Source organism: Mchenga conophoros, linkage group LG3 (assembly GCF_057382185.1).
Source record: "Mchenga conophoros isolate Kocher_MC1m ecotype Shallow Benthic linkage group LG3, M_conophoros_male_GT1.1, whole genome shotgun sequence".
NCBI lineage: Eukaryota > Metazoa > Chordata > Actinopteri > Cichliformes > Cichlidae > Mchenga > Mchenga conophoros.
Window position 1 is genome coordinate 5536188 of NC_140528.1, and position 26341 is coordinate 5562528.

The following is a 26341-nucleotide window of genomic DNA, read 5'->3' on the forward strand; positions in this document are numbered from 1 at the left end:
TGATAAATCTACCCTACCGCCTACTGGTGTTGGCCAGAGGGGCCGATGGCGCAATATGGCAGCCTGGCTTCTGTCAGTCTGCCCCAGGGCAGCTGTGGCTACAACCGTAGCTGCCTCCACCAGTGTGTGAATGTGAGAGTGAATGAATAGTGGCATTGTAAAGCGCTTTGGGTGCCTTGAAAAGCGCTATATAAATCCACTCCATTATTATTGTTATTATTGGATTACTTACGAGTTTGATTTGTCAGCAACTTTCTGCCAGCCCTCTCTCCTTGCTTTTGCAGCCTTTGCAGTGTTCCCTTGCGTTTTAATTAAACTCTGAAACTCCTGAAATCCCTCACTCAAGAGTTCTTGCTCTGCTGCCGGAAAATACCGAGCACGCCCCTTCGACATTTTCGCCGACCAATCAGCGGGTTGCCGATCAATGTTTCTACTATCGATGCGTAGCCCCTTTTACGACACCCAGTGATGTCACATTCCTGCGTCCAGCTGTAGTAATCGTCAACAGCAGGTGTGTTCGGGGAACCGGATTAGCGAGCTCACGGTTAGCGCGATGATTTGATCTTGGATGTGTCATTTGATCTTGGATGTAGTAAGCGACGTACGAAGAACGGGCCCCAGCTGTGTGCAGCTTAGTTCAGCACAAATCTGCCGCTCCATAGTTCACGGTAACGGACTCACAGCTGGACCAACGAGGCCGAGTGTGTCCGCCACTCTGAGCTACGTTCGTGTTTGTGTACTTGTAGTTTGTACTTTGAGTTCACTCAGAGCCCACAGAGGACGCAGCGTATGTGATGACGTCACAGCCCTTTACCTCCTTTACTCTCACTGTGATTAATATTTACACACGAGACACCTGCAGAGCTCTGACGCTAAGCTAGCACACAGCATGCTAACACTAAGCTAACGCTAAGCTAACACTAAGCTAAAGCTAAGCTAACACTAAGCTAACACTAAGAGTTCTTACAGACACGAGTTAAAAAGCTGCTTTTAGTGTGTGATCAGAGTCCAGGACTGAGAGCAGCAGCAGAGCTGATGGATGATGAATTACTGGATGGAAGAAGCTTCTCATTAGCAGTGAATCAGTGTGTGTGCAGTTCTCTGCAAACTCAGCAGCAAGAATTAGTGTGAAGCTTTAACTCTGCTGATCCTCTTTGAATCCTGGATCAGCTGAAATGTTTAAAATGTTGTTCACACGTGTTGGACTGACTGAAGCTTCCAGTCACAGTGAATCAGTGTGTGTCAGTGAATGCATCGTGTGTGCTTCAGGCTCCATCTAGTGGACTGATAGCAGAGCAGCTGATGGCAGCTTCCTCTGCCTCACACTGCTGTCTGACTGCATCCAGCTGACACTGAGATGAAGCAGGAAAGAAGCAGCTGATATTTGGACAGCACACATGATGAAAGGAGGATTTCAGCTGATGTGCACATGAATGATTTGTGTTTCCTCTGCAGGTAGAAAGTGTGTGTGAGCTGATGTGAATTGAGCAGCATGGATCAGTGTGAGGACAGAGAGGAGGGAGTCCCTCCCTCTAAAAGCACTCTGTGTGGGGAACATGAGAGCCAGACCAAAGCTCAGAGGTGAGATGACCATCTCTAACTGTCCATGACTCTTCTCCATGTCACAGCTCAGCACTCACATCACTGCTCCATCATTATTCACAGGAAGAAACAAGGAACTAAACGTAAACATGAACCTGAAGCCAGCTCTGTGTCCTTAAGGAGTGACTGGTCTGAAGAGCGCTTCATTTATTTTAAATCCCAGCCTGTGTCTGCTGCAGAGAGGTGAGCTGTTAGCAACATGAACTCTTTGATTAAACTGCTTGATGTTGTTGGATATAAACTACAAACACGTCGTTCCCTCAGTCCCATTTAAACTGTCTTTTAAAACAAGCCTTTGGTTTCTAAACAACTGAAAACCCACTTCAGCAAACAGGAAGTGATCAGAGCGTCCGTCCACTTCCTGTCAGGCCCTGCAAACATTTCATATTGAAGAAAAGTAGCTGACATCTCACATTTTTACTCCACCACATTCAACCATTTTGACATTTTACAGCATGAAACTCTTGTCACATGACTCCTGTTATGTTATAGAGTCATGTGACCACCAGGGAGGGATTTGTATGGATGAAACACATTCAAATCAATCTGATTCATCAATGGAAACATTTTTGGTGTAAATGCAGCAACACTGAAAACGCTGAAGATAAAAACACAACAGATGAAATATGAACAAATCGAGGCTTTGAATACACGTGTGTGTGTTTGAGACACAGAGATAAATGGATTGTGTGTCTGTCCTATTGCTGCGTGAGGGTTTTATTGTAGATTTTGTGCGTGTACACTTTTGACCACGAAGGTGTTGAAAGGGCGTAAAACAGTTGGAGGCACCAGAGTGAACACTAGTGCTGTCAGTAGATTAAAAATGACTAATTAATGACACAATCTTCTGTCATTAATCCTGATTAATCACAATTACTTGATCAATAGCTGCAGTTACATTTTTCCAACTTTATATTTAAGCCTGTAACAGACGTTTACACCATATAATGAAGTCAATGCAGAATAAACACAAAGAATGTTAAACGCTTCAATTCAAAGAGACTTTGAATAGTTTTCAGTCTTTAACTCAGCTTCTCTGCTGTAAATACAACTTTGGAACAAACCTACAAACACTAATATATAAATATATATAGCAACCAAAACTATGTTATTAACAACACTAACAGGTCTGCAGTTTGTCCACTTGGCAGTTGTGTCATCAGTGCTTTGCATTGTTGTGATATTTTAAGCTGGAAGTGCTTCGGTGAAAAGAAAATTCCTTCTGTCACGATGTGCAGAATCCTTCATGTTGGTCGGCTGGTCCGTCTTGTTATTTTTTTAATACTCAAACTTTCCATCGGGAGGTCAGTGTGTGTTTGTCATCTTCCATATTGAGCTGATTGGTTCAGCTGCCGTCACTAACAGATGTGCTGCACATCTGCACGTGTGCAAAGGTAACTCTACTCGGACAAACTGCCCGAAGTGCGTTGATAGAAACATTTCAGGGATTTTGAGTCGTTCTGCTCTCCAGATGTGTCGTGTTAAAGGTTTTTATCATGTTAATCATGATAACAGATGAACCCCTAACCCTAACCCTACATGTTAATTTTGACAGCAGTGGTAAATCCTTTTTAATGTTCTTCTGTCAGATCATTGATTAGACTCGACTCCAAATACGAGACTCAGAAAACTCAAATGAAAACTCAAATCAAAGCAATGAGAAAAGGACTTCTTGTGTTAGAATGAAAACATATGGAAGTGGTCAGGTTTCAAACACTCGATGAATCTACTGCACAGTTACATTCAGGGACCTGTGGCCTCCTGAGAGCATTAGTTGATGGTTCATCACAGTTTTACCTTCCAGTGAGTGAATTTATCAGTTTGATGAAGTCTCAAAGTTTCCTCTGAGCTTCTGCAGCATCATCACTTCCATCACTGATGAAAGAAAGTTCATAGAAAACAGAAAATATATCTTCAGAATCTGAGAGTCTAAAACTTGACAGACTTGATTCAGATGAAGTTATTTGAGCAGAAACTCCTGGATCTTTATCCTGTGTTGATCTAATCCTTCATGGTTCTTCCACAGAGTGGACCAGCAGAGCTCAGAGGTTCCCAGTGGTCAGTCTGCCCAGCAGCATCAAACACAGCTGGACTCCATATTTATGGTCTGTACATGTACAACAACTACTTTATTATTAATAATAATGCATTTATTTATAGGTCCCTTTCAGAACACCAAGGACTCTGTGGACTAAATGACCAAAAGAAAACAAACTTTGAAATCAGACGGTGCAAATGTGATCACAGGGAAACGTTTTAAACATCGAGGCTTTAAACAGAAACCAAAGTGAAACAGTTTGTAGTCGAGATCAGTGGGAATGAAGCTGAATAACTGTTTCTTCAATAACTTTGAGCTCTTAAAAAAGAAAAACTAGCTGAAAGTCTGGCTGCTCTTATGAAAAGTACAGAGAAATTATGGGTCGCTCAACGCTTGTGCACAATATAAGAGTTTAAATAAATCTGAAGAATAACTCAAAATCCTACAATCATACTGATAAAGTCATCTACAGCTAACTATCCAAGTGGATTTGTTTAAGACAGCTCCATCTGCTGGTGGCCCTCTGCAGGTGCATGAAAGGGGCGTGTTTATAGTGAAAGTAGTAGAGAAAGTAAACCCCACGGGAAGGAGGAGGACTCTCAGCAGCTTCCAGCTCATATTCAGACATTTGACTTCTCACTGAAAGCAGCAAGTTTGAGTGTCTGTACCTTAGTTAGAAGAGATAACATGTCAGTAGTAATTAGAGTTGATTGAGCAATGCTGTCCTTATAATGTAGTTTATGATTTTTATGGACAAGTCCAGTTTTTCTGTAGAGCCTCTCAAGTTGGTGACAGCAGCAGTGGAAGTTCACGTGTAAACCAGAGCAGCAAATCAGGTCCAAATGTGTTGTTCACAGTGAGTGGGATCATCATTGGCTGCTATGTTAACCTCCTGCAGCAGGATGTCTTTGGTCAGAGAATGGATAGATCACTAAGTCATTGTTGAGTTTAGGGAGACAGTAGACAGTTGGAGGAGGTTCAGCCAGTTGACACACAGTAGATAAAAATAACTGAAGGCAGGAGCAGACACCTGTATGACTTTCCACCTCTCACATAGATTATTTCCCTGGGCAGCGCCACAGGGCTGGTAGATGTAAACAAAGCTGGAGGAGAGGATTTATTCATCTGAGAAAAGTCACAGAGTTGTGTCTTGATGCTCAATCATCCAGGTACGTAAATCCCACAAAGCTTGATTCTGTTCATCTGGATGTTTTCAGTGGGAGAAACGTTTCATCATCATCAGGTGACTTCTTCAGTCTCAGCTGACTGCAGGTTTCAATCTCATAAACAGGACATTTGTATGACTGAAACCAGCCCACTGAAGGAACAATGGGCTGGGAGGTCAGTTCATTGATCATTGGTACGCATATTGTCAGGACCATTGATCAATGGTTGTTGATCAATGGTCATGAGTCCAGTTCACAGAGAGCTGGGGAATGGCTGCAATCACAGCATGTAAGATGGTGACAGTTGTACCCTTAGGCCCCTCCTCCATTCAGAGATGGTCTTTCCTTTTCACATAAATGGCCTCCTTGACTCCGCCCTCAAACCAGCGTTCACATTTACTCAGGACCTTCTTGATGTGAAGTTCTTCTGCTTCCCTGGCTGCTGTGTCTGTGGGGATGGTGTTTGTTCTGTGTTGTAGCGTCCTGATGACGCCCAGTTTGTGCTCCAGTGGATGATGAGAGTCAAACCTTAAATACAGATCTGTATGTGTAAACAGAGTGAACCTTTAAGACCAGTTGTCTGTACGATCAACTCAGTCACCTGAAACATCTCCAAGTTTCTGGCTTTGATCATCAACCTGTTGGTAGTTCAGCTCTGAACACCAGTGAAATGTTTCTCCCACTGAAATCGCTGCATTCATATGAACAGCATCAACGTTTTGGGATCATGGAGTTGTGGACAAAGTCTCAGTTAATCAGATAAAGTCAAACCTATAATTGGTGAAGAGGTCGTGGATGATATGCCCCTTGATCGTAAAGAAGTGGATGTTGTGTGGACTAAAGTTCAGAGTGGTGGGTCATTCATAAATATTCTGTTCCAGCTGCTGGAGGACAACATCATCACTTTTGTGAAGAACGAGCTGAAGAAGATCCAGAAGGCTCTGAATCCAAATAAGCCCCAGTGCTTGGAGTTTCAGAGGGAGGATGATGAGCAGAGGAGAAACAGCAGAGAGGCATTTGTGAAGATCACAGTGGACTTCCTGAGGAGAATGAAGCAGGAGGAGCTGGCTGACCGTCTGCAGAGACGTAAGAGGATTTATCTAAAGATTTAAGCTGCTGGATAAATGAGAGATTTGTGACACCAGTGTGTTCAGTCATTTCTCAGTGGGTCAGAAATTGTCATCAGCATTTTGTAAAATATGATTGTTAAAGTTGTATTTTTATTATTATTATTCAGAACTTCCAGCTGCTGTTTGTCATCGTAACCTTAAGTCTAAGCTGAAGAAGAAGTTCCAGTGTGTGTTTGAGGGCATCGCTAAAGCAGGAAACCCAACCCTCCTGAATCAGATCTACACAGAGCTCTACATCACAGAGGGAGGGACTGCAGAGGTCAATGATGAACATGAGGTCAGACAGATTGAAACAGCATCCAGGAAACCAGACAGACCAGAAACAACCATCAGACAAGAAGACATCTTTAAAGCCTCACCTGGAAGAGACGAACCAATCAGAACAGTGCTGACAAAGGGAGTGGCTGGCATTGGGAAAACAGTCTTAACACAGAAATACAGCCTGGACTGGGCTGAAGACAAAGCCAACCAGCACATCCAGTTCATATTTCCATTCACTTTCAGAGAGCTGAATGTGCTGAAAGAGGAAAAGTTCAGCTTGGTGGGACTTGTTCATCACTTCTTTACTGAAACCAAAGAAGCAGGAATCTGCAGCTTTGAAGACTTCCAGGTTGTGTTCATCTTTGATGGTCTGGATGAGTGTCGACTTCCTCTGGACTTCCACAAAACTACAATCCTAACTGACCCTAGAAAGTCCACCTCAGTGGATGTGCTGCTGATAAACCTCATCAGGGGGAAACTGCTTCCCTCTGCTCGCCTCTGGATAACCACACGACCTGCAGCAGCCAATCAGATCCCTCCTGACTGTGTCGGCATGGTGACAGAGGTCAGAGGGTTCACTGACCCACAGAAGGAGGAGTACTTCAGGAAGAGATTCAGAGATGAGGAGCAGGCCAGCAGGATCATCTCCCACATCAAGACATCACGAAGCCTCCACATCATGTGTCACATCCCAGTCTTCTGCTGGATCACTGCTACAGTTCTGGAGGATGTGCTGGAAACCAGAGAGGGAGGACAGCTGCCCAAGACCCTGACTGAGATGTACATCCACTTCCTGGTGGTTCAGGCCAAAGTGAAGAAGGTCAAGTATGATGGAGGAGCTGAGACAGATCCACACTGGAGTCCAGAGAGCAGGAAGATGATGAAGTCTCTGGGAAAACTGGCTTTTGATCAGCTGCAGAAAGGAAACCTGATCTTCTATGAATCAGACCTGACAGAGTGTGGCATCGATATCAGAGCAGCCTCAGTGTACTCAGGAGTGTTCACACAGATCTTTAAAGAGGAGAGAGGACTGTACCAGGACAAGGTGTTCTGCTTCATCCATCTGAGTGTTCAGGAGTTTCTGGCTGCTCTTCATGTCCATCTGACCTTCATCAACTCTGGACTCAATCTGATGGAACAACAACAAACAACATCCAAGAAGTCTGAAACAGGAGAATCTGCAAAGAAACACTTCTACCAGAGTGCTGTGGACAAGGCCTTACAGAGTCCAAATGGACACCTGGACTTGTTCCTCCGCTTCCTCCTGGGTCTTTCCCTGCAGACCAATCAGACTCTCCTACGAGCCCTGATGACACAGACAGGAAGTTGCTCACTGACCAATAAGAAAACAGTCCAGTACATCAAGGAGAAGCTCAGTGAGAATCTGTCTGCAGAGAAAAGCATCAATCTGATCCACTGTCTGAATGAACTGAATGATCGTTCTCTAGTGGAGGAGATCCAACAATACAGGACTTCAGGAAGTCTCTCCACAGGTAAACTGTCTCCTGCTCAGTGCTCAGCTCTGACCTTCATCTTACTGTCATCAGAAGAAGATCTGGATGAGTTTGACTTCAAGAAATACTCTGCTTCAGAGGAGGCTCTTCTGAGAATGCTGCCAGTGGTCAAAGCCTCCAACAAAGCTCTGTGAGTAAACATGTTGTCATCGCTTCATTGTTAAAATCATGGGAAATAAATCAGAAATGCTGAGTTCAAAGAGCACTGTAACATTTTTTAAAAATAGTGAATTAAATGATCATCAGTCACTCGGTAAATATATGGTAGTTTTAATGTTTCACTCCAGCATTTCTAAAACACACTTTGTTCTGTAACTCTTATCAAAGGACAATCCAGACCCAGCCTATAAGAACATGAGCTCTGATGCTTCAGCCCCTCTGACAGGTTTATTATCCTCAGCTTGTTCACTTGTCTCCAACTCCAGGAGTTTGGTTGTTTTATTCTAAAGCACAAACTTCACCTGCCAGACTTCACCTACATCTTTTTCTGATGTTCATAATTTAAGTTCAAGTTTGTATCTCACTTTCAGTGCACAACCTCCCTTTTTAAATATAAATCTCTGCTGTGCTGTCATGTTTTCATCCTGTATGGAGGGAGAAACTCGGTCTTCATTACTGAAATTGCCTCTAAGGTCGTGTTTCTTGTCAGTAACCATATGTAACTGTAAGGCTTCCATAACCAGTGTTATCACAGAATTACAGTGGGTTCACTCTGGGTCCTCTACAGTTTCCTCCCACTGTCCACAGACATGCAGTTAGGTTACCTGCTGATCTAAACTTCATGCAGGTGTGAGTGAGAGTGGTTGTCTGTCCCTCTGTGGGCTTAGTGGAAGAGACTGGATGGATCTCTGCTTTGTCTTTGATATATGCTGACAGCAAACATTCTCCATGAAGTCTGCATTTCAGCTCATCTCCTTTATACACACCTTTAACAGGAAGCGTTTTATACAGCTAGTGTTTAAAATCCAGTGTTATTCACAATACACAGGTAATGAGCATGATTATTGAATTACTAAAATTTTCTAAAATAATTGTTTTAGTTAATATTGTATGACAGTGTACACAGAATTATTAGCTCAGTAGGCAGAGTGGTCGCCCCATGATCATAAGGTCAGGGGTCGAATCCACCGAATAGTTACCTTGTGGTACCCCTGAGCAAGGTACCATCAAGGTACCAATCATGTGCACTGGACTGGTAGCACTCATAGTCTCATAGGTTTAAATAAATTTTTTTTAAAAAGGGTTCAACATATAAACAAATTTAATTTGATCACATATATTGTTTGTTTTTTTTTTTGTTTTTGTTTTTTTCCTTTCTCTCACAGACTGAGCAGCTGTAACGTCTCAGAGAAAGGCTGTGAAAATTTGTTGTCAGTGGTCTGCTCCCAGTCCTGTAGTCTGAGAGAGCTGGACCTGAGTACCAACAGCCTGAAGGCTTCAGCAGTAAAGCTTCTGTCTGCTGCAGTGGAGAGTCCACATGCCAAACTGAATGTTCTGAGGTCAGATCAATTTGTATTATGTTTAGTTCTGTTTGTTTATGTGTTTGATGTTTGTTTTTGTTTATGTCTTTATCCAGTTATCCTTGTTTCATAGCATTTTTATTCATTTCAAAGTTAAACAGAAGTTTTACTAACCTGCTCAGCACAAGACAATAAGCTATTGCACCTTGATTACACTTTAACAACAATCTTTATTCATGTTTTTATCTTCAGACTTAACATCTGTGAACTCTCAGAGGAAAACTGTGAAGCTCTGTCCTCAGTTCTCAGCTCGCAGTCCTCTAGTCTGACAGAGCTGGACCTGAGTATCAGAAAGCTGCAGGATTCAGGAGTGAAGCTTCTGTCTGCTGGACTACAACGTTTAAACTGTAAACTGAATACTCTGAGGTCAGATCAGAAAACATTTAGTTTTTAGAATTATTAATTAAAGTTCATACATATGATGTTGTATCTTAGTATGTTTATGTTTCCTTTAAAAATAGAAAGTCAACATTTAATGTTGTGAAATGTATTAACAAACTCTACATGAGTACTTGTTTTATAGATTGTCTTTTATTTTTCAGACTGAGTGGCTGTAACCTGTCAGAGAGAAGCTGTGAAGCTCTGTCCTCAGTCCTCAGCTCCCAGTCCTCCAGTCTGAGAGAGCTGGACCTGAGTAACTCTGACCTGCAGGATTCAGGAGTGAAGCTTCTGTCCGCTGGACTAAAGAGTTCACAGTGTGCAGTGGAAACTCTCAGGTCAGGATTCAAACTTTTCCACAGATGACCATTTGAAATGTGATTTATATTATTGTATAAACAGGTAACTTTTACAGCTGTCAAGTGAACTTTTATTTACATTTGAGTGGATAATTGGACTCTGAATTACTAAAAGTTGTTATAGTCATGTCTCTGTTTATTTAAAAAAATACTTCATGCACTGCCTAATTTAAAGATTTAGGCTCCTTTGGGCCCATAATATATATATTTGATTTCTTTGTGAATGAAATTAGGAGGATATTGGCGACTGCTGATTGGCTCGCTGTTTGTTTTTTATTCACAGTACTTAATTTTAAAGGCTGATTTCTCAAAATGAGATGTTTATCTTTTCTTCTACAACACGTGGAGCCACCAAATCTTCTTGCTTCATTTATTCATTACAGTTTGATTTAAAGAATATTAGACTCGTAACATAATAAATATATTTATTTCACTTCTTCTTGAGAGAAAGAAAGGGATGACTGGGTGAGCTCCAGTGGTTCATCCCAGCAGAGAGAGCGGCACACTGGGCTGCAAATGATCACAGTAGTAATGGCCATAGTTTGATAAAACAGGCAGTCTTACCCTGTAGATAATACAGGGTTCTGGTGCCGATGTGGGGGAGGGGAGTCGCCCGGTACTAACTACATACTACTAACTACCTCATCCAGATGTCTTCTCTACTAAACCTGATAAGAAGTAACTGCAGTAGCCTTATAGGTCAAATCAGTTTCACCTGTTAAAGTTAGCTCCACTATTAATTAGGGGTGGGGGAAAAAATCGATACTGTGTAGTATCGTGATATTTTGTTTGCTAATAATGTATCGATACAGGGACAGCAGAAATCGATATTTTGTTACAAACAATTTTTTCTCTGAAGTCAACATGCTCTGGAGTCAGAGCATGTTGACTTCAGAGCATGTTGATCCTTTTTCTGAGCAACAATCCTGACATTCCTTCACTGTCCAAATGTGTTTAACTTTTTTTTTGGCAGCAATAAACATGACAGTTTACTTATTTTAATTTAAGACATGTTTAATTTTAATTAAGTTTAAAACTTTTTTATTTAATGTAAAATTATATTTTTTTAAAAATTTACTTTCAAATTCTTCAGTTGCTGAAGGGGCTGCATAGTTTTCATAAATTGCATAGTTCAGAATAGCTATAATTGTACCAGATGGTTGCATTCAGTTAAGTTGGACTAGACTGTAATACAAACCGTTCAGTTTGTCAACAATAAAACTGACTGAAATGAGAGAAAGACTGAGTGTGAGACTTTGATATTAGATAAAATGAATATTGATAAAGTTTACCTTTATGTGCAGAATTTAAATATCGCAAAATATTTTAAAAAATCGCAATAATATCGTATCGTGCGTTAAGTATTGTGATAATATCGTATCGCGAGTTGTATGGTGATTCCCACCTCTACTATTAATGGTGTCACTTGTTATTTCTGGGATGAGTTTAGTAGCCTGAACAGCTGCTTAAAGGAAAGTAATTAAATAATAAAAATAACCTAAGTCCGGGGGAACCTGCAAGAGCTGTTTGCACAAAGAATAATGCTCAGACTTTGAGGTTTTATCGTTTTACACAAGGTTTAAAAATGAATGTCCACAATTGAATTGCAGAAATTGTTATTGAGCTAATACTGATGTAGTTGTTATCTTTGGTAAGGAGAGGTTGGAGGAAGGATGAGCACAGTCAGGCCTAAAGATGCTCTTAATAATAATAATGGATTGCATTTATATAGCGCTTTTCGAGACCCTCAAAGACCCTTTACAATCCCACTACAGGGAGTGCAGAATTATTAGGCAAGTTGTATTTTTGAGGAATAATTTTATTATTGAACAACAATCATGTTCTCAATGAACCCAAAAAACTCATTAATATCAAAGCTGAATGTTTTTGGAAGTAGTTTTTAGTTTGTTTTTAGTTTTAGCTATTTTAGGGGGATATCTGTGTGTGCAGGTGACTATTACTGTGCAGAATTATTAGGCAACTTAACAAAAAACAAATATATACTCGTTTCAATTATTTATTTTTAACAGTGACACCAATATAACATCTCCACATTCACAAATATACATTTCTGACATTCAAAAACCAAACAAAAACAAATCAGCGACCAATATAGCCACCTTTCTTTGCAAGGACACTCAAAAGCCTGCCATCCATGGATTCTGTCAGTGTTTTGATCTGTTCACCATCAACATTGCGTGCAGCAGCAACCACAGCCTCCCAGACACTGTTCAGAGAGGTGTACTGTTTTCCCTCCTTGTAAATCTCACATTTGATGATGGACCACAGGTTCTCAATGGGGTTCAGATCAGGTGAACAAGGAGGCCATGTCATTAGTTTTTCTTCTTTTATACCCTTTCTTGCCAGCCACGCTGTGGAGTACTTGGACGCGTGTGATGGAGCATTGTCCTGCATGAAAATCATGTTTTTCTTGAAGGATGCAGACTTCTTCCTGTACCACTGCTTGAAGAAGGTGTCTTCCAGAAACTGGCAGTAGGACTGGGAGTTGAGCTTGACTCCATCCTCAACCCGAAAAGGCCCCACAAGCTCATCTTTGATGATACCAGCCCAAACCAGTACTCCACCTCCACCTTGCTGGCGTCTGAGTGGGACTGGAGCTCTCTGCCCTTTACCAATCCAGCCACGGGCCCATCCATCTGGCCCATCAAGACTCACTCTCATTTCATCAGTCCATAAAACCATAGAAAAATCAGTCTTGAGATATTTCTTGGCCCAGTCTTGACGTTTCAGCTTGTGTGTCTTGTTCAGTGGTGGTCGTCTTTCAGCCTTTCTTACCTTGGCCATGTCTCTGAGTATTGCACACCTTGTGCTCTTGGGCACTCCAGTGATGTTGCAGCTCCAAAATATGGCCAAACTGGTGGCAAGTGGCATCTTGGCAGCTGCACGCTTGACTTTTCTCAGTTCATGGGCAGTTATTTTGTGCCTTGGTTTTTCCACACGCTTCTTGCGACCCTGTTGACTATTTTGAATGAAACGCTTGATTGTTCGATGATCACGCTTCAGAAGCTTTGCAATTTTGAGACTGCTGCATCCCTCTGCAAGATATCTCACTGTTTTTGACTTTTCTGAGCCTGTCAAGTCCTTCTTTTGACCCATTTTGCCAAAGGAAAGGACGTTACCTAATAATTATGCACACCTGATATAGGGTGTTGATGTCATTAGACCACACCCCTTCTCATTACAGAGATGCACATCACCTAATATGCTTAATTGGTAGTAGGCTTTCGAGCCTATACAGCTTGGAGTAAGACAACATGCATGAAGAGGATGATGTGGACAAAATACTCATTTGCCTAATAATTCTGCACTCCCTGTATTCATTCACTCTCACATTCACACACTGGTGGAGGTAAGCTACAGTTGTAGTGGTAGGTTAGGTTTTGCCCAAGGACAAAATGACCAAGACAGAGAGAGCTGGCTCATCAGACAGACAAGCTCATCTTGTAACCTACTGGTTCGCTGGTCAGCACACCAGCTGACTAGCGAACCGGCTAACTAGCACACCAGCTAACTAGCACACCGGCTAAATAGCAAATCAGCTAACTAGCAGACCAGCTAACGGCAGCCACAAGCTGAAGGACGATTAAATGTAGTGGAGATATCAGAGATGACACTGGTGTGTCCGATTCACTCTTTAGCACTCTGGTCACTCCGGTGTGTCAGCCAGAACACCACTGAAGGCCAAATGATCCCAGCATGTGGAATAAAGAGCTTAAGGTTTGGTTTGAGACACTTTATTCTTTCACTGATTGATTCTTGCGGCTGTGATCATGTGTGTGGTTTCTTACAAAAAGGAAGTACACAATACAAATACATGACAAATAAGATGAATAGATAAGTTACATATCCAGTTATATGTACGTACATCAGTATAGCTAATATAGCCATATATAAGGACAAAGATCACAGTACTATAATGCAGTAATGTTAAACACAAAGGTGTATATCTACATAAATCTGTCCTATCAGTGATCAGGGTACTGTAGTATACTTCCACTACATAAACTATAGAAACTAAACGACATTAGTGTGACTTTAAGTTACCATCAGTACAGACGAACTGATGGTAGTTGTACAAAATAAAGGCATTGCAATTATTGTGAAGGGCTTCCGGTTAAACTAAGATCAGCTGATTACCTCATAACAAATTGTTTGCTATAGAACGCAGCTCCCACTCTTCATTAATATCATGTACTGTAACTCCCAAGTAACCATGGTTACCCAGCCACGCCCAGTAGTCTCCAGAGAGACCAACAGCTGGTGCACGTTGTAACGCCGTGGCTTTCATAGTCTCTCCTTTTTCTACAGCTCATGTGTTCTTCTTGTGATGGTGCGTCTTGAGGGAGGCTCATACATGCCGTCATTTGTTGATCCTAAGAACGTTCCTCAGACCGACTTCTTCAACAACACTAATCAGCCTGCAGTTTGTAGCTACTCACTTCACTGTGGCGTCTGTTAGCTTGTCTTTCTTTGGTTTTATCCTGACTCCTCCCACAAGCTGATCCTACGTAGTCTGCCCAAGCCTCCCACCTCTGTTTGTTTGGGTGGTTTGTTTGCTGCCATCAACAGCGTGTAATGCATTTAAGTGATACTTCAGACATGAAGTACTGCGACAATAAAAAACTCAACTTTGCTTAAAAATAACTTTAGTTGTATCAACACTGCCCTCTGGAATAATTAGACTTTGGTGACAAACTGATGTGATCTCCATGTTTCCTTTGTTGGACTGTGGGCGAGTGTCAGAACTGAATGTACTGAGTAACATGTGGAGTTTAAATATGTGTCAGTTCCAGTTTTAGAGCTCTAAAGTGCAGCTATCATGTTAGGAATATGTTAGGAATAGACAGGAACACTGAGCACACTGAGGTCAAATCTTTATTTATCCAGTTCATCTGTAGGCTGAGCTCAGTCCATCCATTTAGTGAAATGATGTTTAAAGGTCTCCTTGTTCTGTGAGCGTGCACAGATCCTGAAGCAGAAAGCCTGGGTTAACAGAGAAATGATCATCACTGTGATGATGCTCACCATCTCTGACTGGGATTTGAGGTTTTGTCAAAGCAGCAAAGAAAGCCTGGCTATGTTGGACTGGGTGTGGAAGCAGCTCCCAGTTTGAGTTCAGGAGACAGACACCCTCTCTACTTTGACGATCAGCTTCAAACTTTCCTTTTTGATAAAACTTATAGTTAGAGCTGGATCAGGTGACCCTGAACCATCACTTAGTTATGCTGCTATAGAGATGGATAACAGATGGATTGTTGTTTTGTGTGTCTGCAGTCTGTCAGGCTGTCTGATCACAGAGGAAGGCTGTACTTCTCTGGCCTCAGCTCTGACCTCCAACCCCTCCCATCTGAGAGAGCTGGACCTGAGCTACAATCATCCAGGTCCCTCAGGAATGAAGCTGCTGTCGGCTGGACTGAAGGATCCAGGCTGGAGACTGGACACTCTCAGGTATGGAGAGAATGTCTGATATAGGAGGAAGAGCTGGAATCATTTCCTGTGTCTTTCACTCACTTCCTGTTTGTTTCCTGCAGATGAGACATGAACAATCACACATGCAGGAATATTTTCAGGGACAGACACACTAGTCTAGCTGGATAGTACATGGATATTTATGTAGGGGGTCTTCAAGGAGTCTGTTTGCAGGAACATTAATGATAACTGATAAGTCATGTTGAGAGTTTCATTAAAAGTAGACTTACAGTTAGGTAATATTTGGACAGAGACAACATTTTGTAACTTTAGATACAAGTATCAGCCATGTGTGTGTTTCCCATGCTGTATGTCCACAGTCACAGTGACAGTCAGTGACACTGACAGAAGGATGAAACAAGGCTGTGAATCATTTCAGTCTGTGTGTGTGACAAAGAGGCAGACAGGAGCAGCTAACATTTGGAAATGGAAGCTTACTGGAAACACTACATTCACGGCTGAATTCATAATAGATTTGTTCTCAAGTGCACATTTAGCAGCTAATGCTAATACTGTTTTCCCTTTGCTTTCTACAGCAGCTATTGCTAAGTAGGCCACTTTGCTCCGCTAAGGATTTGTGTGACCATGATGGAGACTCTGATAAGCTAATGCTGCTAAGCTAATGCTGTTTATGGGCCCTGTTAGAATCAATATTTCATTCTCATTCTGTTGTTTGAGAACAATATTAACGTTTCACATCATTATAACACAAGAGAAAAGGGTATTGGCATTAGCTACTAGTGCTTATTCACCTCAAATTACCTTTAGCTGCTAATGGCAGCCTACTTAGCATTAACTCCTCACTAATATAATGCTAATTTACATCAAATTAGCATTAACTGCTCATATTGTTATAAGGAAAGAGAAAACGGTATTAGCATTTGCTGCTAATAATTATTCACCCCTAATTAGAATAAGCCGCTAAAAGCAGCCAACTTAGCATTAATTCCTCACTTTGTTGTTACCCAACGGAAAAGAGTATTAGTATTAGCTACTATCATTTTTAATAAGTAAGAGAAAACAGTATTAGCAGTAGCGCATAATGCTAATTCACGTCAACGTAGTATTAGTTAATAATGGCAGCCTACTTAGCATTAACTGCTCACTAATATAATGCTAATTCGCATCAAATTAGCATTAGCTGCTCAAGTTGTTATAAGGAAAAAGAGAAAACGGTATTAGTATTAGCTGCTAATAATTATTCACCCCTAATTAGAGTTAGCCCCTAATGGCAGTCTACTTAGCATTAACTCCTGACATTGTTATAATGCAGGGGAAAAGAGTTACCATTATCGGATAATGCTAATTCTCATCAAATTAGCATTAGTTAATAACGGTAGACTTCATATCATTAGCTGCTGTCATTCTTACAAAGCAAACAGTATGAGCATTAGCTGTTAATCCTTTTTCATCTAAAATTAGAATTAGCCACTAATGGTGTATTGTTAAAAAGGAAGAAAAAACATTGTTAGCATAAGCGGATAATGCTAATTCATCTCAAATTAGTATTAGCTAATAATGGCACCTGCTTAGCATTAGCTGGTCACATTGTTATAAGGCAAGAAAATATGGTATTAGCATTAGCTGCCAATTTCTATTTACCTAAAATTAGCATTAGCCACTAATGGTAGCCTATAGCAAAAACTTCTTAATGCTAAATGAAGTTAATTAATGCTAAGTAGGTTTAACTGAAATTAAAGTAGTGTTAGCATTAGCTGCTGATATTGTTAAAAGGTAAGATAAAACATTGCTAGCAGCAGCGGATAATGCTAACACACATAATAATTAGCATTACCTAATAATGGCAGCCTTCTTAGCATTAGCTGCTCATATTGTTATAATGCAAGGGAAAAGAGTTGGCAAAAACAGTGTTAGCATTAGTGGATAATGCTAATTCACCTAAATTAGCATTAGCTAATAATGGCTACGTACTTAGCATTACCTACTAATATTGATATAAAGCAAGAAAATATGGTATTAGCATTAGCTTCTAATGCTTTCTCATCTAAAATTAGAATTAGCCACTAATGGCATCCTATTTAGCATTAACTCTTCACATCGCAAGGGAAAAATTAGAATTCAATAAAAAAAAAAGTGTTCACATTAGCTACTTGTATTGTTAAAAAGTAAGAAAAAACATTGTTAGCATAAGGGGATAATGCTAATTCACCTCAAATTAGTATTAGCTAATAACGGCAACCTACATAGCATTAGCTGGTCACATTGTTATAAAGCAAGAAAATATGGTATTAGCATTATCTGCCAATTCCTATTCACCTAAAATTAGCATTACCTGCTAATGGCAGTCTACTTAGCATTAACTCCTCACTAATGTGATGCTAATTCACATTAAATTAGCTTTAGCATTAGCTGCTAGCATCAGCCTACCTAGCACTAGCTGCTCACATTGTTAAAAGGGAAGAGAATACGATATTAGCATTAGCTGGTAATATTTATTCACCCCTAATTAGAATTAGCCACTAATGGCAGCATACTTAGCGTTAACTCCTCACATCGTTGTAATGCAAATGAGGCTAACTTGCATTAAATTAGACTGCTGTTATTAGCTAATGCTATTTAGCAGTAGCTGCTCACATTGTTATAAAGCAAAGGAAAACGATATGAGCATTAGGTTCTAATGCGTATTTGCCTTAAATTAGACGTAGGTGCTAATGGCAGCCTACTTAGCATTAGCAGCTCAGATGTTATAATGCTAGGAAATAGAGTGTTAGCATTAGCCGTTCACATTGTTATAAAGTTAAGGGAAATAGTGTTAGCATTAGCTACTCACATTTTTAAAAAAAGTAAGTGTTAGCATTAGTGCATAATGCTAATTCATGTCAAATTAGCATTAGTTAATAACGGCAGCCTATTTAGCATTAGCAGATAATGTTGACCTTGGCCCACTGGAAAAGTTAAGAACTAAAGATTTAGGAGTGTTTCTCGATAGCTCTTTCTCGTTTGAGAAACAAATGAATTCTGTTATTAAAACCAGCTGTAAGGTTTATATTGTTGATTGTCATTTATGCTTAGAAATATTTACTCATATATGCTTAGAGTTGTATAATCGATTGCATGATGATAGAGGTTTGATCCTGAGTAGTCTGTAAAGACTCTGTGTGCCTTCCAGAGTGCTCTGGCATGCACACACCACTTGGGGCCATGAGAGAGGTCGTACCCTCTCTTACTGATTTATGGTGTAGGACAGGGGTCTCAAACTCTATTTAGCTGGGGGCCGCTGCAGGCAGAGTCTGGGTGAGGCTGGGCCGCATTAGGTTTTCCACAAGAAAGGCATGGTTAAAAAATTCCAATCTTCTCAAATCTCTTTATTTTTATTTTTTAACACAAAATATGAAAAATGAATAAACAAATTAAGAATTAATAAGAAAATAAATCAATCTGTAATACATAAATAAAATAATAATAAGATGTTTTTAGTCAGTGAACTTGTGTGTTTCTTTCAGTCTTCTATATCTGCTGTATTTAGATTGAAATGTCTGTATTAACAGTTCTATAACCTTCTTCTGAACATGAATGGAACACTGTAGAAAATGAACTGTTCTTCTGAACATGGCTTCTCTTGCCTACTCCTTGCTGCTAGAGACCTGGCAGCGTTTCCTCTCGCATAGCCGAGCCAGATTTGGCCTGAGGGAGGAAGCAGTTGCGACCCTCAGTATGTCTTGAAGATGATCATCCGTAAGTCTGGACCTGTACTTGGACTTATTGAAGTTCAAAGTGGAGAAGAGCTTTTGGCACAAGTATGTGCTACCAAAAAGGCACATGGTCCACTTGAACATTCGGGAAAGCCGAGGGAAACTAGGGCTCAAGTCTCTCAAAAATTGTCCAAGCTTGTCTGCTTTTCCACTCACCTCCCTGAACTTTGCTTTGAGTTCAGAGTTGCACTGCAGCTCAATGAGCTCCATTTGAAGCACAGAATGGGCATCTTGCACATCAAAGGAGACGGGGTCCGCAAAAATGTGAAAGGTGGCTCTGTGTGTCTTGAAGTCAGCAAATCTGTGATCAAATTCCTCCTGTAGCCTCAAAATGACATCAACATACTCGTCAGCACTGAATGGTGTGCCTGCATCCACGAGTGCCTTGCATGCTGGGAAATGGCAAAGGTTTGTCTGAGAGAGCTGAGCTTTCCAGAGCGCCAGTTTTGTGGAGAATGCTCTCACGTTGTCATAGGCAGCACTGACAAGTTGCCCCTGGCCTTGTAACGTCTTGTTCAGTACATTAAGCTCATGTGTCATATCAACAAGAAAAGCTGAGTCCATGAGCCATTTGGGATCAGTTAGCACAGGAACACTAACTCCATCCTTCTCCATGAAGGCTTCACTTCTGCTCTCAACTCAAAAAGTCTCTTTAATACATTTCCCCTGCTGAGCCAACGTACCTCAGTGAAGTCGAGCACATCCCCATATTCTGACTCCATTTCCTCTAAAAAAGCACAGAACCTTCGGTGCTTTAAGCCCCTGGATCTGATTTGGTTGATGCATTTCACAACAATAGACATCACATTGTCAAACTTCAGGCATTTGCTGCAAAGGACCTGCTGATGGATGATGCAGTGCAGAGCAATGGCCTCCTCCACGCCTTCCTCTTCCAGTTTGTTTTGTGCCACCAGTCCATGTTTCCTCCCTGTCATTGATGGCGCTCCATCTGTTGTTATTCCAACAAACCTCTTCCATGGCAAACCAACATTCTCAATGGCATCACACAGCTTGTAAATATCTGCTGAGCGGTGGTCTGGCCATGCATTGGAATTACTGTGAGCAGCTCCTCCATCACTTCAAAACTGTCATCAACACCACGGACATACATTGGGAGCTGGGCAGTGTCGGTGATGTCTGTGGTCTCATCAAGAGCGACTGAGTATACACTGAAACATTTGGCTTTCTCACACAGTTGGTCATAAATGTCACTTGACAGGTCAGAAATGCGATCTGCTGCGGTGTTGGCAGAAAGGCTGATGTTGCTAAACTGACCTTTCTTTCCCGGACAGACTATATTTGCAGCCTGCAATATGCACTTTTAGACAAATGCACCTTCTGTGAATGGCTTCCCTGCTTTAGCAATCATCTCACTAACCACGTGGCTCCGACTGCTGCATTATTCTCTTTGGTTGCTTTCTTGGAGAAATCTTGCTGCCTCAGTAGATCTGTTTTAAGACTGGCAACCCGGTTCGCTCTCTCGTCTCCCTGGTATTTTGCATCCAGCTCAGCATGTCTAGTTGTGTAATGACGTTTCAAATTGTATTCCTTGTGCAGCGCAACTTTCTGTGTGCAAATAAGACAGGTCGGGGTGCCCCTGTGCTCAACAAAGAAATATTGCATTTCCCACTTTTCCTGAAATTGTCGGTGCTCATCACCAACCTTTCTCTTCACCGCAGGCTTTGAAAAAGACATGTTTGGGGCTATGTGACATTTATAATTCTACTTGGTGTCACTGTCGCATTGAAGTTTCAATCAAGCGTTTAGCTGACGGACGGGGAACGTCTCAACGCGTAGAGAACGTCATTTCTGCTTCTTTTTCTTGCAACCGTAGCACGGCGATCGGCAGATAAAAAGCCGGTAGCAGTCTCCTTTGTTTTTACGCTCGATGTTCATGTCTTTCATGACGACACGAACACCGTGGCGTTTGCAGATGGTAGAAAGTGCAGGGATAGCGAGCGCAAAAAAGGCGACTGCTCACGGCGCCGGGCTGTTGTTACAGGAGAAAGAAGCGGAAATGACACCGTGACATATAACAAATAACATCAGCTGTTTCTGATGTTAGTTGTTTTGACTGCTTTTACATTATATTGAAATATATGTAATGTTCATGTTTGCTGCAATGCAAACGCAGTGATGCAAATAAAAACATGGAGCCACAAATTGCGGTGCGACCCTATAATTAGTCCGGGTTACCGGGGACTGTTGTTGCCGATGAACAGGTGTCGCTATGTGACTGCAGACTAAATTGGGCTGCATTGAGTTCATGACTTTTCTTTTATCCCGCCGCCTACGCATCACTGTGAGAGTTAATATGAGATCTCTCTCTGTGGAAAAATAACTTTAAATCCCACTGACGTGTGTATAAATCTATATACGTATAATGTCCCGCTGGGCAGCAACTTAAAAAAACAACTTTTTTTGAAGTGTTGTGAACGCAGCGCGCTGGGGCGAATGTCGGCGTTTGCCCAATAGAAAGGAGGAAGCCAGCCAGGCACAGGAAAGAAAGAAACACTCCAGGGCAACGCTGCTGGAACTTTGACTCATTGAGAAATGTTTCCCTGCTTGCATCAAGCCCGGCTGGTGTCCCCTGAGATCCATATCCCACCCTGATTGGTGGGTTAATTCAGCTCCGCCCACAACACTGTAAAGTGTCATACATTATCAAACTAACATTACATTTTCATATTAAGGTGGGGCCAAAAACTATCGTCCTGCGGGCCGCAATTGGCCCGCGGGCCACGAGTTTGAGACCCCTGGTGTAGGAGGACACCTGCTCTGTGTCTGGTTAAGTATAAGAGCCCTTTGTTAGGGGGACCGCTGGACTCTTAGCACCAGCTTTGGGGTCACAGGGTCACATCTGGAACACACACACACACACACACACACACACACACACACACACACACACACACACACACACACAGAGACACAGACACACACACACACACACACACAGAGACACAGACACACACACACACACACACACAGAGACACAGACACACACACACACACACACAGACACACACACGCACACAGACACACACACACACACACACACACAGACACAGAGACACAGACACACACACACACACACACACACAGACACACACACACACACACACACACACACACACACACACACACTATGCACAGACTGGTACTCTTTGTTCATACCTGTGTAAGACGTCATAATGAACTTGTGCATATTCATGTAAGCTCAATAAAGAGCAGTGTTACGAGGGAGCAGACGAGAGCGACTGAGGTCAAGTGAAGGAACGGCGCTGTCACAGTTCTCTCCCTCATCAATTGTCTGGTTCCAGCGGTGGGTCTGTGCTAGACGACCCATCACCAGCTTTTTCCACTGGTTACCAGTACGTGGTAGAATCCACTTCCAGATCTGGTTGTCTTTAAATCTGTGAATGGATTGGCTCCATCTTATCTCTCTTTAACAAAAGAATCCAAGTGGAGCCCTCAGGTCTGCAGATAAGCAGCTTCTGACCAGAACTAGACGTAAAAACAGAGGTGAGCTTTATCGATGGCTGCAGCCAAACTCTGGAACAGTCGCCCTTCACATCAGCTCGTCACCAACACTGGACATTTTTAAAAGCCGGTTGGAAACACATTTGTACTCTGTAGCTTTCAATCCTGACCAGTCTTTATAGTCATTACTGTGTATGTTTCCTATTTTCTCTCTACTCTGTGCAGCACTTTGGCTCAAGCTGTTTTTAAATGTGCTGATAAATAAATGTAGATTTCTTTGAATAAAACAGTGGAGCCGAGCTTTGAGCTCAGTGTGTAACAGTGTGTGTGTGAGAGCCATGTAATGTCCATGTGTGCATGCTGACTGTGCTGCTCTGACCCCCCTCCTCCTTTCAGGGTGGAGCCTGCTGGAGTCCGATGGTTGAGACCAGGTCTGAGGAAGTGTAAGTGTGTTTTTAATGGGATTCATGAAAACAAAGCAGCACACATTCAACCATCTTCATCATGTCAGGAGTCATCATCAAAGTGTCAATCAATGAACAGATGATGGATCAATAACTGCAGCTGGATTGTGTTTGTTCTCTCCATCAGATTCCTGTCAACTCACAATCGACACAAACACAGTGAACACAAAGCTCCAACTGTCTGACAACAACAGGAAGGTGACACGTGTGGAGGAGGTTCAGTCATATCCTGATCATCCAGACAGATTTGATGTTTATCAGCTGCTGTGTAGAAATGGTCTGACTGGTCGCTGTTACTGGGAGGTCGAGTGGAGAGGAGACGTTTTTATATCAGTGAGTTACAGAAGCATCAGAAGGAAAGGACGCAGTGACTGTGTGTTTGGATGCAATGATCAGTCCTGGAGTCTGGAGTGCACTGATGATGGTCCTCGTCATGTCTGGCACAATAACAGAGTAACATCCATCTCCTCCTCCTCCTCCTCCTCCTCTGTCTCTAACAGAGCAGCAGTGTATGTGGACTGTCCTGCTGGCACTCTGTCCTTCTACAGAGTCTCCTCTGACACTCTGATCCACCTCCACACCTTCAACACCACATTCACTCAAACTCTTTATCCTGGGTTTAGGTTTCTCTGGACTCCTGGTGGCTCAGTGTCCCTGTGCTGAGTGGAGTGTAAAGAGTGTCTCCTGTTACAGAAACACTCTGACTGTTGAACAGATAGTTCAGTCTGTACATGTCTGTCTCTTTCACTCACAAACACGTTTTCAGATTCATGGATTCAATCAGTTGATGTTTGAAACTCTTCTAAATGATTCCTTGTAAACTTCTTCCTCTTCAGTCACAAACAAACAGGAAGTGATGTCACATGTGTTCCTGTCCACACAGCAGAATGAGTCTATTGCTGACAGTGATGTACAAACAGAGTGAGCATTTCTGAGGCCCAAAATAAACTGAGTAGTTCACTGAATGAACAATGGACTGTGAGCTCAGTTCCTTCATCATTAGTATGGATTATATATGTATATGTATTATATTAGTATCATATATATCAGGTGCTGCTGCTTTCAGTCATTGTGCAAATGTGCTGTTTGTAAGCTTGTAAAGCTGCAGTCAGCTGAGACTGAAGAAGTCACCTGATCAGTGAGCAAACGTTTCTGAAAACGTCCAGATGAACAGAATCAACCTTTTGGGATCAGCCAGCAATGCAGCATCATTGTTGTTCAGCTTCAGAGGTTTGCAGGAATGAACTGATGACCAGAAACAGCTGCAAAGTCCAAGAAAATACCAGCTGGAGTTCAGCTGCATTTGAAGAAGTCAAAGAAAAGTAAGGATGGCAAAGGGCGACGTTTTCTTCCAAAGAGCTGCAAACATGGTCGACGCCTCATTAGAAGAATCATCTGGACATTTGTGAGGAACTCTAACCAAGAAAGCAACGTCACACAGATCCAACAGACAGTTTCCATGACTGCAAGTGTTGAGTGGAAAAATGCTACATTGCATTATTGCATCCTCTCACCACAGGAGGCGCTGTTGGCACCACTGATTGCTGATCAGCTGTTCTCTGATGATCTGATTGATAGTGTGAATAACGGGACTCACTGAACTCTGTGACACAGTGAAGATTACAGAGTTTAACTTCACCCTTTAAGACTGACCACAGAACCAAGTCCGCCAGAGCTTTTGTTATATTTTTACATGCTGTGGAGCCATTTGTGGGAGCATTTCAAGTTGCTATACATCAATACAACTGTTATAGCCCTAATTTTAATAATATGTATGCATTAAGTCCATAGTAACTACATAAACTGCAAAAAAAACCTCTGCTCATCCATCTCTGTGTGTATCAGGATACATTTGGTTCATAATACACAGAAAAATCAGAGTTATTACCTGTAATAAATGTGAAAGATTCCTGCAGTGATAACCAGGCAGGACTGAAACACATCCAAGCTGTCACCACGGTAACAGCACCGCCCATCCACAGGTGAGGGGAGGAGCAAAAAGAGGGACTTTGACCATTTTATACTAAAAACACTCAACTAATGTTTCTAATATGAAACAAATAAGCCCACATTAATGTGAGCGTTTATTAAATAAAAATAATGATGATTTCCTCCTGATCTCATTTCCACAGCAGAGAAAACTGTGGTGTATATTGAGGTGGAGGGTGTGGTCTGTGGCTCAGGTGTAGAGTGAGGGTGGGGTGCACCACAGCAGCATGCTGGGACTGCTGAGGGTGGAGGAGGGAGTGATGATGACATCAGAGCTGCAGCACAGAGACCAGTGAACACACAGTCTGTTCATCTTTGCATAGATACAATATACAGCACAATATTGAATGACAGACACGCTGTGGGAGCTTCCACAGATACACTGACGTCAGCATCCAGAGTCCTCCTGCTGCTCCCCCCTCAGAGCCCCGTGATCAGCACCAACACATTCAGTTAGATGACAGAGTCCAGCTGCAGCTAGAATCAGCTCCCCTCTGTGAACAACAGCACAGCGTCAGTGTTTCACACTCAGTGAAAGGAGGAAACAGCAGAAGAACACCATGTGTGCTACGTTTCCCAGGACACACTACAAACTGCACAAATACAGAGCAGCACGTGGAAGGACCTGGAGCTGCATTTACAGAGCTGCAGACAGCGTGATGTCCTGTATGGACAGGTGGAAGGAAGCAAGTCCTCAGCTGGAACACTCGTGTTTGTCCACAGACAGGAAACACAGCAGGAAACTTCCTCACAGAAGTGCAGCTCATGGATAACACACTTCCTGTCAGTCAGAATGAGGCTGCAGCCAAACACAGAAAGGTGTTTTTGTCCAGATGAGCCCAGAGAAGAAACACGAGTGTTCACAGACATCAGAAGCTCAGAGAGGTGAAACATGAGGTTGGAGTCCTCGTCAGCATCCAGAAGAGCTGCTGTGAAACCCTGAGTACTCATGACAGACTCTGATGGCACAAACACATCATGATTCAAACAGAAAGACAAACATGGAGCTCCTGATCCTCCTGCATGAGAACAAGCTGACATGAGCGCTGTGTCTGAGAGTGTCTCCCTGTCACAGTGACAATAACACAGCTGCTGCTCACAGTCATTAAACTGACCTGAGGTCAGCTGTGCTCCTTACATATGAACCATGTGACCTCACATCAGTGCTGTGGATGACTGTAGTCATAGAAGAGTAGAGCTGTAGCAGGTGGTGTGAGGAGGAGGTGGTGTATTC

At 42.1% G+C, this 26341-nt stretch overlaps 1 protein-coding gene across 1 annotated transcript; it reads left to right on the forward strand.

The window, feature by feature from the left end:
• LOC146577075 (NACHT, LRR and PYD domains-containing protein 3-like) lies at nucleotides 1–24880 on the forward strand. Its single transcript, XM_085268124.1, has 12 exons — nucleotides 1–668; nucleotides 1456–1581; nucleotides 1666–1785; nucleotides 3629–3707; nucleotides 5688–5892; nucleotides 6044–7841; nucleotides 9037–9210; nucleotides 9424–9597; nucleotides 9774–9947; nucleotides 15264–15437; nucleotides 23051–23097; nucleotides 23246–24880. Exons 2-12 carry the CDS (start codon nucleotides 1493–1495, stop codon nucleotides 23779–23781), a joined length of 3570 nt encoding a protein of 1189 aa, XP_085124250.1. The 5' UTR covers nucleotides 1–668; nucleotides 1456–1492; the 3' UTR covers nucleotides 23782–24880.
• Nucleotides 24881–26341: the final 1461 nt, after the last annotated feature.